The sequence below is a fragment of the Babylonia areolata genome, chromosome 14 (genome assembly GCF_041734735.1).
Source record: "Babylonia areolata isolate BAREFJ2019XMU chromosome 14, ASM4173473v1, whole genome shotgun sequence".
Classification (NCBI taxonomy): Eukaryota; Metazoa; Mollusca; class Gastropoda; order Neogastropoda; family Buccinidae; genus Babylonia; species Babylonia areolata.
The window spans coordinates 33,762,814-33,780,867 of NC_134889.1; the positions used below are offsets into that span (position 1 = coordinate 33,762,814).

General features: G+C 43.6%; 1 protein-coding gene across 1 annotated transcript; it reads right to left on the minus strand.

Annotated features, from left to right (window-relative positions):
* Positions 1–16,526: 16,526 nt before the first annotated feature.
* On the minus strand, positions 16,527–17,384 carry LOC143289693 (uncharacterized). The gene has a single exon (XM_076598742.1). It carries the CDS (start codon positions 17,382–17,384, stop codon positions 16,527–16,529), a length of 858 nt encoding a protein of 285 aa, XP_076454857.1.
* Between the last annotated feature and the right edge of the window lie 670 nt (positions 17,385–18,054).

The window sequence follows — 18,054 nt, forward strand, 5'->3', positions numbered from 1 at the left end:
CATATTCGCTTTTAAAAACATTGCAATTAATTATTACATCGTAATTATTAAACAGAAATATATTATATATATTACAAGTATTCGTAGTAGTAGTAGTAGTAGTATAGTAGTAGGAGGATGAGGAGGAGAATCTATAAACTTCGGATGAACACTTAGAATACGAAATACCAGAGAAAAAAATATATATGACCTGAAATTCCTCCACCACTATTGAAGTACACCATGTGTTATTTGGGATGTTCAATTCCCAACAACCTAATACGACGACAGAGGGATAGATTTGAACACAAAATTCACGGTGATGTCTGTGGCATTATATATATATATATTATGATTCCCAGTATATATATATATATATATACACCATCAACTGCTGAAGCCATGTGCCATTTTAATGAGCATTTGGAGTGATTATTGATTCCTCCAAGCAGCACACTATGTGTGTGTGTGTGTGTGTGTGTGTGTGTGTGTGTGTATCTTTCTCCCTATCTCCAGTAGCCCCAACCACCCTTCCCGCACATCCTGTCTGAGTGTGTGTGTGTGTGTGTGTGTGTGTGTGTGTGTGTGTGTGTGTGTGTGTGTGTGTGTGTCTGTGTCTGTGTGTGTCTGTGTCTGTGTCTGTGACTCTGTGTATGTGCCTGTTTGTGTGTCTGTGTATTTGTTTTTTTCTGTGTATGCACGCATACGTTTTATCGCGATGATAACGTTAACATTATCTTCCCCCTTTTTTTTCATTAAAAAAATACATGTTCACCGAGTAGCTAACAAGTGTTGCTGCTTTCTTCTCAATGTACTAACGACGTTGTCTATGGGTTCCTTCTCTCTCTCTCTCTCTCTCTCTCTCTCTCTCTCTCTCTCTCTCTCTCTCTCTCTCTCTCTCTCTCTCTCTCTCTCTCTCTCTCTCTCTCTTATTTTAAGAAACAGGAATATGAAAGTAGGTTGGGGAGTATGTTAAGATATGAACGCTAAATCACTCAATGTACATGACGAAATGTGTGCTTGTAAGGTGGTCAAAAACCTAGCTTATGATATCGTCTAAGAGACAGAGAGAAAGAGAGAAGGAGAGAGAGAGAGGGGGGGGGAGTAGGATGAGTGACAGAGATAAAGACAATGAGACAATGGAGAAACAGAGGGACAGAAAGATAAAAAAAAAACAGAGATCAGAGAGAGAGACACACACAGAGAGAGAGAGAGAGAGAGAGAGATCAGAGAGAGAGACACACACAGAGAGAGAACGAGCGAACGAACGAACAAACCTTTCTTATTGAGGGAAAAAAAGGAATAAGCACAAATGGCTTGTTTTCATCCTGCCCTCACGAAAAGGAAAAAAAAAAACTCAATACAAAAGTATAACATTAAATGAATAAATTTCAAATTATGTCGCAAAAAAAAGAAGAAAACAAAAAAAGAAGAGAAAAAACAACAACATAAGTACATGCACAAATAATTCTTAGGTCGGAAAGAGAAGAGACAGAGACAGAGAGAGAGACAGAGAGACACAGAGAGAGACAGAGACAGACAGCAAAAAACACACAGAGACACAGGGAGACTGACGGAGAAAACAGGACAGACATACAGACAGAGAGACAGGTCGACAGAGGGACAGAGATTCTGATAATTATTTGCCCGTGCATTTTAATCCGTGTATCTGGGCATGTTTGCTCGCAGTTGCGCACTCCTGAAATGGTATCAATAATATACATGCATTTGGATGAATTATTATTTGCACATGTGTGTGTGTGTGTGTGTGTGTGTGTGTGTGTGTGTGTGTGTGTGTGTGTGTGTGTGTGTGTGTGTGTGTTGTGCACTTCTGAGATGGTGTCAATGAACATGCATTTGGATGAATTACTATTTGCACATGCGTGTGTGTGTGTGTGTGTGTGTGTGTGTGTGTGTGTGTGTGTGTGTGTGTGTGTGTGTGTGTGTGTGTGCTTAAGTAAGTCAGAAGAATATTTATATAAGACACCATTTCCGTGCTCACTGTATTGTGACACATTCAGCACGAAAACAGGTGGGCCATGAAAGATTCTCTGGTAGCAATCCTGCGAACAGTTTGCACCTTGAGACATTTCATATCCTCATTGTCAATAGCTTTTTTTCTGTTTTAGTTTTGAGGTTGAGAAGTGTTTTATCGCAACTTGCTAGAAAACGCTCTCTCTCTCTCTCTCTCTCTCTCTCTCTCTCTCTCTCTCTCTCTCTCTCTCTCTGTGCGTGTGTGTGTGCGTGTGTGTGTGTGTGTGTGTGTGTGTGTGTGTGTGTGTGTGTGTTTGTCTGTCTGCCTGCCTCCCTGTCTGTCTGTTTGTCTCTCTCTCTCTCTGTGGAGCATATAGGTTCACAACCCAAACCACAATTGTTATTAAGTCTAATAAAACCAAATTCGGAACAGACACGGATGTATTGTGCTCACTTATACTGTGCTTTCACAACGCTAGCTAGGCTGACTCATCCGTTATATAACCAACACACTGACTCTTGTGATCTGGTGTTATTAGGGTTGCGCCATCTTTCATATTCTCCAGCCGGAAGCGAGAGTGGACCCGAATGGGAACCAACCAAGCTTGAATACATCTTTTTTTTCAATGGACATTCTTTCATAAACCGAATTAGTCGAACGAAACAGAATATTCTGAAAGAACTGTTTTTTTGGTGTTTTGGGGGGTTGGTTTTTTTTGTGTGTTTTTTTTTTTTTGGTGGGGGGGGGTTGGGGGGGGGGGTTGTTGTTGTTTTTCACATTTCATCCAGTCTTTGGGTCGGCTTCCTGAGTCTCGCTGATCGTCTTGGCTGGGATGTCTGGTTTGCGGCTGGCTGTGGCTCCAGACTTCCAGGTGACGGCAGGCGTGCCAGCGTCCTCTCGGCTGCAGGAATCTTCTCGGCTGCAGGCATCTTCTCAGCTGCAGGCAGGCTCTGGGCTGCATCCAAGAATGCACCCAAGTCAGAAGGTGCACAGGGGGTGGGAGAGGCACCTTCTGCAGTGCTAGTGGGTACAGATGGGTAAAGCTTCCATGCTATCTGCCTATTTCTCCTCAGGAGGCCACCATCGGAGGTCATGATCATGAGACTTCTAGGAGCCTTGTGGCTTATAGTCACCGTGCCTCCTTTCTTCTGGCCAGGAATCTAGACAGCATCACCGGGTGACAGGTCTTCAGGGTCAACTACACGATGCCGTCTGTCGTAGTTCACCTTCATGTTCTCGCGATACTGCTTCTCCCTCTTCCTGGGGATGTAGTTGTCAGGGGTCTGGGGCAGGAGGGTATCGGGGTGACATGGGACACGGGTTTTTAGTCTGTGTCCCATCCTCAGTTGGCCGGGGAAAAAACCATTGGGCAAGGGTGTGTTGCGGTTCATGAGTAGCCCAAGGTAATCGTCACCACACTTCTTGGTGAGATTCTTGATGGTCTGAACGGCACGCTCAATCTCACCGTTGGCTTGGGGATAGTGGGGGGAGGAGGTCACATGTTCGAACCCCCAGGACTGGGCAAAGCTGGCGAATTTCTCGCTACTGCACTGGGACCTTTTATCCGTGACAAGGATGTCTGGGATGCCAAGACTTTCTTCATGTGGGATACAGTCTCTGCAGTCGTCACTTTGTTGGACACGAGTGCAATCTCCACATCTCTGGAGTAGTAGTCAATGGCGAGGAGGAAAAGTCTGCCATTATGCTGAAAAAAAAATCAGCTGCGAACCTGGACCAGGGCCGCTCTGGAAACTGTGTCCCCATCATCGGTTCCATTCTGGCCTTTTCGTTCTTGGCGCACTCAGGGCAGGTTTTCACCATGAGGTCAATGTCTTGAGAAAGGCCAGGCCACCACACACAGTTTGCTGCGTTCTCCTTCAACTTGTTGACGCCTTGATGTCCATCATGGAGATGACGGAGAACGTCTTGTCGGAGAGATGAGGGAATCACCAGTCTTTTGCATCGCAGTAAGAGGCCGTCATGAACAGACATGTTGCCCTGTTCATTCAGGTAAGCCTTGACTGGATGATTAACAAATAGTAAAGAGTGGTAACTCCATTCACAAGGTACACAACTTTCAAGTCAGTGCTGCTTACGCTACCGAATCAGCTAGCACACAGGTAAATAAAAGATACATTGGAACAAACCCAGACACTTCCTCAAAAAGGAAGCGCCTGTTCTGTCCTTATACTGATCATCTGACGTGCACATAGCAGCAAAGACAGAAGAAATATGCAACCACAAATAAGCTTTTATTCAAGACTGGCATAGCCTCTTTAATCCTGAACAAGCCACACAGAACACATGGACAATACAGAACACGTTTTGTGTGGCTTATTCAGGATTAACACCACCTATATACCACCACCTGAAACACCACCTGTACACGAAACTCCGTATCGGCGACACAGAGCAGTGCCCCTGCAGAACGGACAGCCAGACAACAGAACATCTGCTGCAGTCCTGCCCGCTCCACCAAGCGCTCCGAGAGAAAACCTGGCCCGACCCAATCCCAGCGGCCCGAAAGCTGGAGGACCTGCGACGTACTGCCGCCTTCGTCGAGGAGACGGGGGAATCCATCTGATAAATGACGAACGAGACAACAATAGCCCTATTTCTGCATTCCTTTTATGTACTTCGGAATTGTGTTATGGTTTCTGATTATTATTATCATTGTAGAATTGTTACTGTTAAATGTAATTGCATGTTAGTTATGCATTTTTAGGGGTGGGGGGGGGGTAGTTTTCTACCTTTTCTGTTTTCCTTTTCCCTCTCCCCTACCCCCACCGCCCCCCCTCCCGCCCCCCAACCCCCTTTTTTTTCTTTTTTTTTTTAAATCGTCTAATATCACTGATAGTGAAAATACACTACACTAAAGAACGAACTGGCAACACTTTGATTTCATTGCAGCGTGAACTGGCTGGTTGCAGGTTTTTGTGGGATCCCTTTCTGTTTTTTTGTGGGGTTTTCTTCTTCTTCTTTGTTCTTGAAATTCGGTGTTGTCAAATTAATTGTGGATCGTGGAGTGCAGGGGTAGGCACGTAGTGAGAGAAAGGGGGTAGAGATAAAACAGGGAAGTCGAATGGAAGGGGGTGGGGGTGAGGGTGGGGGGTGCAGGGGTTATCGGAAGAGCTCAATAGCCTGGCGATCAAGGTGTTAAACTTTCAAATTGAGTGTCCTGGGTTCGATCTCGTTTACGGCGCTCAATGGGTTAATGGGTTAAGAGTGGAGGCTGGTTGTTTTTTCTCTTTCCCCTCTCTCTTTCATCAACAGAGACATGCGCCGACTGGCTGGTGCCTTGATCCTATTCGTATGTACAGTCATGCAGAAATTTCAATGAGCGCGTGGAGGGGCATGTGTTGTTCTTGCCATTTTTTTCCTTTTCTTTTTTCTGTCGCACCAATGTTTGGTGTTTGCCTTAGCCCCTTCTCCAGCGGAGACTGCGAGGTGAACACTTGTTAACTGACGTGCAGTGGTGGTGAGCAGTTGTTTTCCGCTGACAGTTTCAGAGACGGGTTGTGCAATCGAGATGACGAGATTTGTGCGTTTCTGTTTTGTTTGGGTTTGTTTTGTTGTTGTTTTTTTGGCTTTTTTTGTTTATTTGTTTGTTTGTTTGTTTGGGTTTTTTTCATTCATTCACTTATGTGTTTATGTATTTATCTATGTATGTATATGTATTTATGTATTTATCTATGTATGTATATGTTTTTATGTATTTATCTATGTATGTATATGTATTTATGTATTAGTCCATTTATTTACTTGTTATTCATTCATTTATTTACATTGTATTTACATTGTGTTGACGTCACGCAGTCATGCACGAGTAGATTTGAGTCAACGGGAGAGTTGTAGCCCACGAAAGCAAAAAAAAAAAAACCCCCAAAAAACAAAAAAAACCTTCTCTCACCAACATCAACTGAGGATTTCAAGAACCTTCTCCAGACACAGCCTTGCACTGACCAAGAAACGTGATTATTTATATATATGTGTGTCCGCACACACGGACACACGCACAGATAGATACACACAGATAGACAGATACATACATATGTACATACATATGTATGTATATGTAATTTTGTAGGCCCAGGTTTCCCCTTTAACACTCTCTCTTGACTTGAGAAAAAAGCTTCCCCCCCTCTCCCCCCCCCCCCCCTTTTTTTTTTTTGTTGTTGTTTTTTTGTTTTTGTTTTTGTTTAAAAGAATTAAATATTCTCGTCTTCACCCTTTTCCTTTTGTCATCATTGTCTAACTGGTGTGAAATCGTTTAGGGAATATTTATGTTCCATAATTTTGTATTTGTGTTTTGTATTTCTTTTTATCACAACAGGTTTCTCTGTGTGAAATTCGGGCTGCTCTCCGCAAGGAGAGCGCGTCGCTACACTACAGCGCCACCCTTTTTTTTTTTCCTGCGTGCAGTTTTTTTTTTTTTTGTTTATTTGTTTATTTTTCCTATCGAAGTGGATTTTTCTACAGAATTTTGCCAGGAACAACCTTTTTGTTGCCGTGGGTTCTTTTACGTGCGCTAAGTGCATGCTGCACACGGGACTTCGGTTTATCGTCTCATCCGAATGACTAGCGTCCAGACCACCACTCAAGGTCTAGTGGAGGGGGAGAAAATATCGGCGGCTGAGCCGTGATTCGAACCAGTGCGCTCAGATTCTCTCGCTTTCTAGGCGGACGCGTTACCTGTAGGCCATCACTCCAATTGACCATCACTGCACTTATTTCTTATTGATTTCCATTTGATCCCCGCCCTGTCTTGACTGTTACACTTTTTGAAAAGTTCTACAGGCCTATATTTCCCTTTAACACCATCTCCTGAATATTACATTTCTGATCTTTTTTGAAAGGTTGGATCCAAAAGAATTCCATGCCTTTTTTTTCTGGTAGGGAGAGAGCGTGTGGGGGAGGGGTGGGGGCGTGGGGGGTATACAAATCTTTAGAATTTTTGTTATCATCATTTGTTCTTATTGTCAGATCTGTTTATTTTTCATTTGTTAGAGAGGGCTGAGTAGCTTTAACTTTGTATAAATCTCTGCCTGGGCTCACTTCACAAAGCCATTTCTTCATTCCGGGTGTGGCTTCCTGAAAACAAGTATGATACATGTGTTCAAATGAAGCGGCAGTATTCTAGCTGTTCTCTGTATAAATATCCAGTTTGTAATGTGGATAATGTTCTAACTTTTCAAATGACTGGAATCAGAGCCTTGACTATCATTCCTCTTATTAACCCCTGAAAACAGAGTATGGCTGCCTGCATGGCGGGGTAAAAACAGTCATACACGTAAAAGCCCACTCGTGTACATACGAGTGAAGGTGGGAGTTGCAGCCCACGAACGAAGAAGAAGAGAAGAAGAAGATTCCTCTTATCACAAGATGAAAGAAGGTGTGCGTGAGGTCAAGCTTAAAATTAATTAGCATCATTTTCCTTGTGGCTAATTTGCACCGTTTCTCCCTGCAAGAATTTAAAATAATGTTTGTCAGACACGTAACCCGATGAATACTGACGCACAGTGCATTGTTTTGGCGTGGGCGTATGTGGGAAGGAGGGGGACACGGTGCAGGTTGTTTCAACCGACGCGGCACGGGAGCGAGCAACTGGCGCTATATCAAAACTAGATCTCGGCCTCTCCAATCAAGGAAAGCCGCAGCTAGACCAGTCTAGCATGGAGAGGGATGGGCTCCGCCATGCTTTCCTGCCCAAGACTCACCGTATGTGGGAAGGAAGGGTTAGTTTGGTTGGTTGGTTATGTGCGTGCATACCTGTTTGTGTGTGTTGGTTGGTCGGTCATGTGTGTGCACACATGTGCGCGCGTGCTGGACTTTTCGTGAGGTGTCTTTTTCATCACTCACCCACGTGCATATCATAATACAAACATTTCGTTATCTCTGTCTGTCTGTCTAAGGTGCATACCTATTCACATGATGCCCAACGCTCAGTTTATATCACAGATTGACATGGTCTTACTTTTCGGCCAACAGCAGTGTGAGAGTTGTATGACCAATGGGATCTTGAGGGATCTCACGGAGGTCTCGGGAGTTGAATGACCTTTAGGCGTCACCTGGCCTGTAGCTAAAACGTCATATGTCAGTTGTGAGTTTCAGTTTCAGTAGCTGAAGGAGGCGTCACTGCGTTCGGACAAATCCATATACGCTACACCACATCTGCCAAGCAGATGCCTGACCAGCAGCATAACCCAACGCACTTAGTCAGGCCTTGAGAAAAAAAAAAGAAAAAAAAAATATAGAGACATAAAAAAGAACTACTACTAATAATAATGATATGTATAAGGCGCAAAAAAATTGATGAAGTCAACTATAAGCGTACCAAAAAAATAAAATAAAATAAATGAATGATTTTTTTTTTTTTTTTTAAGTTGTGAAAAAACGTGGAAACAAGATTCACTGCTTTATATGACCCTGACCTTCATTACTTTTTTAGATTAATTGTGTGTGTGTGTGTGTGTGTGTGTGTGTGTGTGTGTGTGTGTGTGTGTGTGTGTGTGTGTGTTTGTGTGTGTGTGTGTGTGTGTGTGAATTACTTTGATGGTGAAGTATGTTCGATATTCACATGCATGCAAATATTTCTTAAAAGATGGGGGGGGGGGAACAACATGTGTGATATGAAGCAGGACAGACTTGTGTTTTGTGCATCGAGCTGTGTATGTTTGTTTTTTTTTTGTTTTTTTTGTTGTTGTTTTTTTTTTGGGGGGGGGGTATTTTTTGTTTTTTGTTGCCCGTCATCTGCACCGTTTCAGTGGCATTACTCCCACGCCGCTCATTTAGATTCCCCCATACACGGCCACACCCGGGTTTGTCCGTCGTAGTTCCAGCGTCGGCAGTCCACAGGGAACCATCGATGTTAGGTCGCCAGTTGTGTATGTTTGTGAGTATGTAGGCATGATGGTCAGCAATGTCCAACCATGACCATCAGAACAGCAGAGGAGACAACTGCTGTCCCAACTATCAGGGCTAGAATTTGATTATAGCGGAGAGTGTCTTGCCCAAGTTACATCCCCACTCTCTCGGCCAAGAGGGTTTTAGGACAGTCGGCGCTGGGGAGGTTTCCCAAAGTCCAACCAGCCCCCCAAGGCTGCAGCATAAAGACCCAGTGCAATCTTGCCTCCTAGTTTGAGTCATAGTCCTTTACAAAAGACAAATGTCTAAAATGAAGGCCTTTTCATATATAAAGACATTTTTTGATAAACGAAGACAACTATTCAACCAAATTGATAACGTATACCTACAACAAGATTGATGCGTTTCCTCTCTAACATCGTATTGGATATTGCATGTTCACCTACGCGTTGTTCATTTGTCCATCTTTGACTCATGAGCCCCATAAATTTATTTTACAAATAAAACAGTTTACCCTCTCTCTCTCTCTCTCTCTCTCTCTCTCTCTCTCTCTCTCTCTCTCTCTCTCTCTCTCTCTCTCTCTCTCTCTCTCTCTCTCTCTCTCTCTCTCTCTCTCTCCCTCTCTCCCTCTCTCTCTCTCTCTCTGGTGTCTCTGTCTCTCTGTCTCTTCTCTCTCATATTGCTTGTCTTTTTTATCCACTTTTCTTTTCTATCCTTTTGTATTCTATTCTTTCTTTTGTGTTTTTATTTAAGAATACAAATGCAACACACATTTACTCAAAACGCGGACAAAGTGGGTGTTTATTCTGCGTCCATTTCAATCACTTCAACACAAAAAAAAAAGAAATAAAAGAAAAAAAAGAGGACTACCTGGAAGCATATGCAAACATTTCAGAAGAACTATTGCCACACGCTCACTGGGTAACGTCAATAATAAAGATATGGTTAATGATAATAGTTATGATGATAATCATAATAATAATCATATCAATAATAATAATGATGATGATAATAACACACACACACACACACACACACACACACACACACACACACACGCACACGCGTGGATGAGTTCATGAATATGGATATTCTCTCTCTCTCTCTCTCTCTCTCTCTCTCTCTCTCTCTCTCTCTCTCTCTCTTTCTGTGTGTGTGTGTGTGTGTGTGTGCGTGTGTGTCTGTCTGTCTGTCTGTCTGTGTCTGTCTGTATGTTTAATTTCGAATGTGAAGACAGTGGTTATGCTGAGGGGAGATCAGAATCAAATAAACAGTAATTATCTCATTAAAACACTGCGATTGTCACATAGAATTTTCTTCATCGGCGACACCCATGTGACTGTGCCTGTCATTGCGGGAAAAGGACCTCGCAACATGTGTTGTGCCTGAAGGGAAAAAAATCCGGTGCGACAATGACTTTGAACAAGTATGCTTATTTGGATGGAAAAGAGAAAGGCGTCTCTCTCTAGATATATATATAGCTGCGTGAAAGATTATTTCGTGTGTTTTTTGTTTTTTGTTGTTGTTTTTTTGTTGTTTTTTTGTTTGTTTTTTTCAGCGTTGGAGAAATCACACTGATTGGAGCAAAACGTGGAGGATTTCAAACACATGTTGTTGTTTTTTTGTTTTGTTTTTTGTTTGTTTTTTGTTGTTTTTTGCTAGGGAAGCCTATGACATACGTGCTATTTCATAATCACTAACTCCAATTTCGATTTATGAATTTATCATTATTTCTTCTCTGACATATTATCACAATCCATGTCTATGTGGGTATACGACGTTTGCGCAGTCACAGGCTTACATAATGGGCATGCAGTCTCATATGTACGTGCAAACACATGTTGGCTTGCACTTTCACGTGAATGCCCAGACACATGTACGCATGCCCTCCAATGCGCCGGAGCGGATATCCTTCACCCTTCACCACCCTTAAAACATGAAATTACGCTCATCCATGCATGATTGTGCGCTGATACATTGTCTGCAAGCATCACTCCTGACCAGTTGCATTGATAATCGCGTGTGCGCAGACACATGTCTGTGAGCATTCTCGTGCTCATGCATACACACACATGTGTACATGCACTCTCACGTGCTGAGGTAGGCTCAGAGGTGTGTGTTTGCTTCTGACTCTCACACACATCCGCTGACTGTGTTGCACACGTGGACTCTCAAGAGCCAGCTCGGACACACCGTGAACGGTACTGTGTGGTCTGGATGAGTCTTCATGAGTAGCGAACAGCTTTGCAAACGGATCGGAGTCAAACTGTTGTTGCATTCAGCATCTCACACACACACACACACACACACACACACACACACAGGTGAAGGAGGCGTCACTACGTTCCGACAAATCCATATACGCTACACCACATCTGCCAAGCAGATGCCTGACCAGCAGCGTAACCCAACGCGCTTAGTCAGGCCTTGAGGGGAAAAAAAGGTGAATAAATAATAGATAAGCTTACACAAATGAATAAATAAATAAGATAACAATGATGATAAATAAGCAAATAGATGTAAAACATGAAGACACACATTTACATATACACCCACACATGCATAACAGATATGCACCGAACATGCAGTTTCACAGATATGAAAGCACAGTTAAATACATATAAACGTACATGAGCTCCAACACACGCACACATACCACACACATTACCCTGCACCTCCTGTACCCTCCTCCTCCACACACTCATTTCTAGTCTACGTATCGCAGCTTCCACGGCACACACATACACACACACACACACACACACACACACACACACACACACACAGATGAACACTTACTTGTACAAGCACACACACATATGCCCATATCTCCACACACATATATACAAAGATATATATATATATATATATATATATATATATATATATATATATATATATATATACGTTCCAATATCCTGTTGCTCCCACAGTGTAGGCATGCATACACTCACATACCTCATCCTCTACCCCACCTCCCCCCGCACCCCCACCTTCCCCTCACACACACACACACACACACACACACACACACACACACACACACACACACACACACACACACGCACGCACGTGCACAGAACTCTACTGACACTTGTGTACACTTACACTCTCGCGCATGCACAAACGCACTCAAACATACAGACCCACACATGCACACAAACACACACATACACACACGCACAGAGGCTGCCACTGATTGGCCGCAAGAGGGATGGGAAAAGATCTCTGATGCCAAGAACGTGGCGTCTAGTGTGTTGCTCAGTCTATTGTATTTGGAAAAGCCCACAGCCCACGGCCACTCCTTCTCTCTGCTTTTATTTCTTTGAGGCGATCGATGGTGTGATGGCCTTGTACCTGATCTTTTTGATATTCTTTGACTTTTCTGAGGATTTCCGATTTTCCTAGATGTAGGCCGCTCGTTGGTGTTGCGTTACCAGCAAGTCTGTCAGCTCGCTCATTTCCTTTAACACCTGCATGTCCCGGGCAGTATGACCATGTGAGTTTTTTAATCTGAAAGTTGCGCATTGCCTTATGCCACTCTGGGCTTCCCATTCCGTTTTCAATTTTCTGTATGAGGTTCATTGAGTCTGTTAGAATCATGGCATGTTGGTTTCCGGGCGTATGGATGGACCATAGCCACTGGAGGGCATGTGTCACAGCTTCAACTTCCATCGTTAGGCTGGAGGTTGTGACTTTGTAGGCAGCATTCTCTTCCCCAACTAACCATGTGAGCGTTCGGTGGGTTATGAAAACAAGAACATACCCAGCATAAACCCCCCGAAAACGGAGTATGGCTGGCTACATGGCGGGGTAAAAACGGTCGTACACGTAAAAGCCCACTCGTGTACATACGAGTGAACGTGGACGTTGCAGCTCACGAACACAGCAGAAGAAGAAGAAGGGAACATTGAATTAAACTGTGGAAGTCAGTGGAAAGAGATCGCCTTCAGTCAGTGGAAAGAGATCGCCTTCAGTCAGTGGAAAGAGATCACCTTCAGTCAGCTTTTAACTCACTCATTACGGCCAGTCCTCTCTTCTCTACACAGACCCCTCGGATGTCCAGTGGGTGTCTGAATGACCCAACCTTTAGCTTCCGTCGTCAGAATTGTGGTATTCTCTGTCAACATTCACCTCTTCAGTATGAGAGCTTTCCACTTCCAATATTTTGATGGTGGTAATTGGGTGAAACGCTGTCAACGTCTTCTCTTTCGCCGTTCGTGTGGAGAGAGTTAAATTCTTCATCCGTCCCCAGGTCCTTTCAAGGTCTGACAGGTGTTGGGTTCATGCAAACCTCAGACATCCATCTACTCCTTTTTCTTTCCGCAGCAGGAGATGTGGTGTCACGTCTATGGACCACTCCGCGCACTGACATTTCAGCTCAGCTAAGTTCAGTTCGGCTACTCAAGGAGCCGTCACCGTGTTCGGAAAAAGAAAAAAAATCCATGCACGCTAGCGACACCTCATCCGCTAAGCAGATGCCTGACCAGCAGCGTAACCCAACGCGCTTAGACAAGACGCTTTGACGGCTAGCTCTTTGAAACTGAAGCTGGAACTGAAACATTCTTCCAAACCGCCCTGGTCCTGGGAAGACGTGTGATGCAGCCTGGTCGTTCATATTCACCACTGAATTGTCGCCTCCGGCAAAAAAAGCCCCTCGGTCGGCGACAAATCAGCGGTTACTATATCAAACGCCAAATTTTCGCGGTTTTTTGTGTGTGTGTGTGTTGTTGTTGGTGGTGGTGGTGGTGGTGTTTGTCGTGTTGATGATACTAAAGACAACGACGATAATGATGATGATCATGAAGATGAAAATGACGACGATGGCTAGGACGATGACTAATTAATATGATGAGAGGTGTGCATACTGTTTCTTTTTTTCAAATTCTCTTTGACAAAAAATGGAGAGAAACCAAGCAATGGTAAACATATAGCCGAAAGAAATACATTATGAAGGAGAGAGAGGGGGTGGGGGGAGAAAGAGAGAGACAGAGACAGAGAGATAGAGACAGAGATAGAGACAGAGAAGCTCGAACCGAGTTTTGTCTTTAGACATGTTTTGCCATGTTCGCCGCTCTCGGTAGTTTTGCTTTTGAGTCTGCATTATGTCACAATCATCACTGTGTATGACGTCATTTTAAAATAACGCAATACAAACTGTTCGAGCTATGAACTTCAAGTGAAGGAAACAGGGTCGACAGACCAGAGGTTACTATATCAAACGCCAAACTGTCGCTTTTGTGTGTGTGTGTGTGTGTGTGTGTTTGCTTGTCATGTTGATGAGACTAAAGACAATGACGATAATGATGACGATCATGAAGATGAAGATGACGACGATGGCAAGGATGATGAATGATATGATGAGAGAAAAAAAAAAAAGATGTGCATACTGTTTCTTTTTTTACAAACTCTCTTTGACGAAGAATGGAGAGAAACCAAGCAACGGTAAACATATAACCTAAAGAAAGACATTGTGAAGGAGAGAGAGGGGGGGGGGGGAGAGAAAGAGAGAGACAGAGATAGAGACAGAGAAGCTCGAACCGAGTTTTGTCTTTAGACATGTTTTGCCATGTTCGCCGCTCTCGGTAGTTTTGCTTTTGAGTCTGCATTATGTCACAATCATCACTGTGTATGACGTCATTTTAAAATAACGCAATACAAACTGTTCGAGCTATGAACTTCAAGTGAAGGAAACAGGGTCGACAGACCAGAGGTTACTATATCAAACGCCAAACTGTCGCTTTTGTGTGTGTGTGTGTGTGTGTGTGTGTGTTGCTTGTCATGTTGATGAGACTAAAGACAACGACGATAATGATGACGATCATGAAGATGAAGATGACGACGATGGTAAGGATGATGAATGATATGATGAGAGAGAAAAAAGGTGTGCATACTGTTTCTTTCTTACAAACTCTGTTTGACGAAGAATGGAGAGAAACCTAGCAACGGTAAACATATAGCCTAAAGAAAGACAATGACAAAGGAGATAGAGAGAGAGAGAGAAAGAGAGAGGGGGGTAGGGGGGGGGGGGGCTCGAACCGAGTTTTGTCTTTAGACATGTTTCGCCATGTTCCCTGCTTGGTAGTTTGTTTTTGAGTCTGCATTATTTTTATTTTTATTTTCTTATTTATATTTCTCTTTTTATCATAACAGATTTCTCTGTGTGAAATTCAGGCTGCTCTCCCCAGGGAGAGCGCGTCGCTACACTAGAGCGCCACCCATTTTTTAAATATTTTTTCCTGAGTGCAATTTTATTTGTTTTTCCTATCAAAGTGGATTTTTCTACAGAATTTTGCCAGGAACAACCCTTTTGTTGCCGTGGGATCTTTTACGTGCGCTAAGTGCATGTTGCACACGGGGCCAAGGTTTATCGTCTCATCCGAATGACTAGCGTCCAGACCACCACTCAAGGTCTAGTGGAGGGGGAGAAAATATCGGCGGCTGAGCCGTGATTCGAACCAGCGCGCTCAGATTCTCTCCCTTCCCAAGGCCACCACTCCACATGTCGCAATCATCATTGTGTATGACGTCATATTTAAAATAACGCAATACAACAGTTCGCGTTATGAACTTCAAGTGAAGGAAAGAAGGTTGACAAATCAGCCGTGATTAATAATTCAAACTGTTGCCTGCTTTGGGACGTGAGACATACGTATCTTTTGGTGCACTGCTGTGCGCATTCAGGACATATATTTCTCACGTCTAGTTTTCATCAGCAGTTCACGGTTGGCAGTCAAAGGGAAATGAATTACTTGGTTTATCCCTGTCTTCCAGAATGTTCGACAAGTGCTTATATCCCTTGGTCTTGTACCGCCTGTGCTGTATTACTCTTAGGCAGTGGAAAATAGCGAGGTCACTTGCTGACACGGCTGGTCAAAATGGTGTTGTCTAGAAAAGATCAATCCCGGCTCATTTTTCGAAGGGTCACAGCCTTAGAAGTGGCTCAGGAAGCACAGAAAGGTGTGGACATTGAGGAAGGAAGCCTGTGCAGTATCTTTGTGTTGATTTCTTCCACAGAACTTTGCCAGAGGACAACACTCTTGTTGCCATGGGTTCGTCAAGTGCGTGCTGCACACGAGACCTCGGTTCATCGTCTCTTCCGAATAACTAGACGCGCAGTTTGATATTCCAGTAAAATACGGGAGAAAGAAGAAGAGGGGGAATCACTCCGACATCCTAGTGCACACTGTGGGCAGGTAAGCGTCTTAACCACCTTGAAACTAAAAAGAATCTCTCTCTCTCTCTCTCTCTCTCTCTCTCTCTCTCTATATATATATATATATATATATATATATATATATATATATATGTGTGTGTGTGTGTGTGTGTGTGTGTGTGTGTGTCGATATATGTATATATATATATATATTGATCATATATATGTGTGTGTGTGTGTGTGTGTGTGTGTGTCGATATATGTATATATATATATATATATATATATATATATATATTGATAATATATATAGAGAGAGAGAGATATATATATATCTCCGGTGAACAAAACTTTTGTTTGTAAACTGCAATGATAAAGATCTATCTCTAATTTGGCTGATATCGTCTTGATGTGTAGGAATTACCTCTCTTTAAAGACGTATGTCGCACCACACCAACAAACTGGTACGGTGACACCTTTCTCATCTTAGATATTCCCCTTCAAGTTGGACTGGGGGTGGCGTAATAATTCTACTTTCCGCAATTCGTTTTATTACAGCCTTAAACATCGTTTCGTTTCCTGTCTAAACTTGCTGCCGCTCAGCAAATACAGGTAAAAGTTCGAGGCACTGGCTGCAAACCACATGATATACGTCACAACTTCTGCCAGGTTTAGGACGGCATTGAAATGTTGGTCAACGATTTCTGTGTCCAGTGCCCTTCGGTACGCGTCATAGATACACACAGGGAGGGTGAGGATGACGAACGCTGTTGATGTGAGGATGAGAGTCACAGCCATGGGGTACACAGTTTTCTGATGATCAATGCTTCCTCTCAGTTTCCTTGACACGTGGATGGAGCTGACTACCTGTGACACCAGAACACTGTTCCCGATGAAAAGCAGCAGAAATGGAATCACTGAAGCCACGAAAAGGTCGATGACGGTATAGATACCGATAAAATGCGCGTACTTTTCTCTCGACACGCATTCTGAGTACTCGCGCGAATATGCAAAGGTGAACAAAAAATGAAGGTTTAGCAGACAGGCTGTAGTAGTCACTGCGGCGATGATGGCCTTCCCCCTCCTCACGGTGCACAGAACCCCGACACGGTGCGGTAAGACCACTGACGTCACTCGCTGATACGTCATCGACACCAGAAACCAGGCTGAAGTCTGGGTACTTGTGTACCCCACGAATTGTGTGACCGTGCACAAGACATTGGTCTGGAGAAAGGACGGCAGCCAGGAGAACACTGTGTCCACCCAGTACCACAACATGGACGTCAGCAGACACTGGTCAGACACGGCCAGAGCAGTGAAGTACAAAGACAAACAAGCAGTGGACTGTGAAGCCCGCATCCCTCGCATCACCACCACTGTCATCACATTGCCGAACGTCCCGAAGACCATAAGCACCAGTGGTGCCACAGACCACAAAATAAATGTAATGTCATTGAGAAAGATCACTGAAGTAGATGGTTTCAGAGCTCTGCCCTCTTTGGAAGAACCAGTTACATTTTCAAACAAATATGTTGATGACATTTCTAAAACACCTTTTGCTCAATGAAAAAGATGTATTTTCAGTATTTCATCCCCGTATGACAAATTTGTTTTATCAGTTTGTCCACTGCATTGCAAGCAATCATAGGTAGAGAAGAAACACCACAGTTCAGAATTCACTTTTATACAATGTTGATAAGTTATTCAATGCCTCTTAATTATGTCTGAAACTGATGTTGGAAACTAAGTGTTAACACTATATGCAAACAGACACGCATACACATTCTGACACACATACGCTACGCACACGTATACACAGACGCAGGCGCGCGCGCGGGCACGCACACACACATGCATACTCACGCATGTAGACACACGCTCGTGCACGTGCATGCAGATACATGCACGCACTCACACACATCCTCACACACAGACATATCCACGCACACAAGAAACACACACACACACACACACACACACACACACACACACACACACACACACACACACACACACACACACACACACACACACACACATTTTCATACGTCTTGTGGGTTTTTTTTCGTGCTTCGTTTCA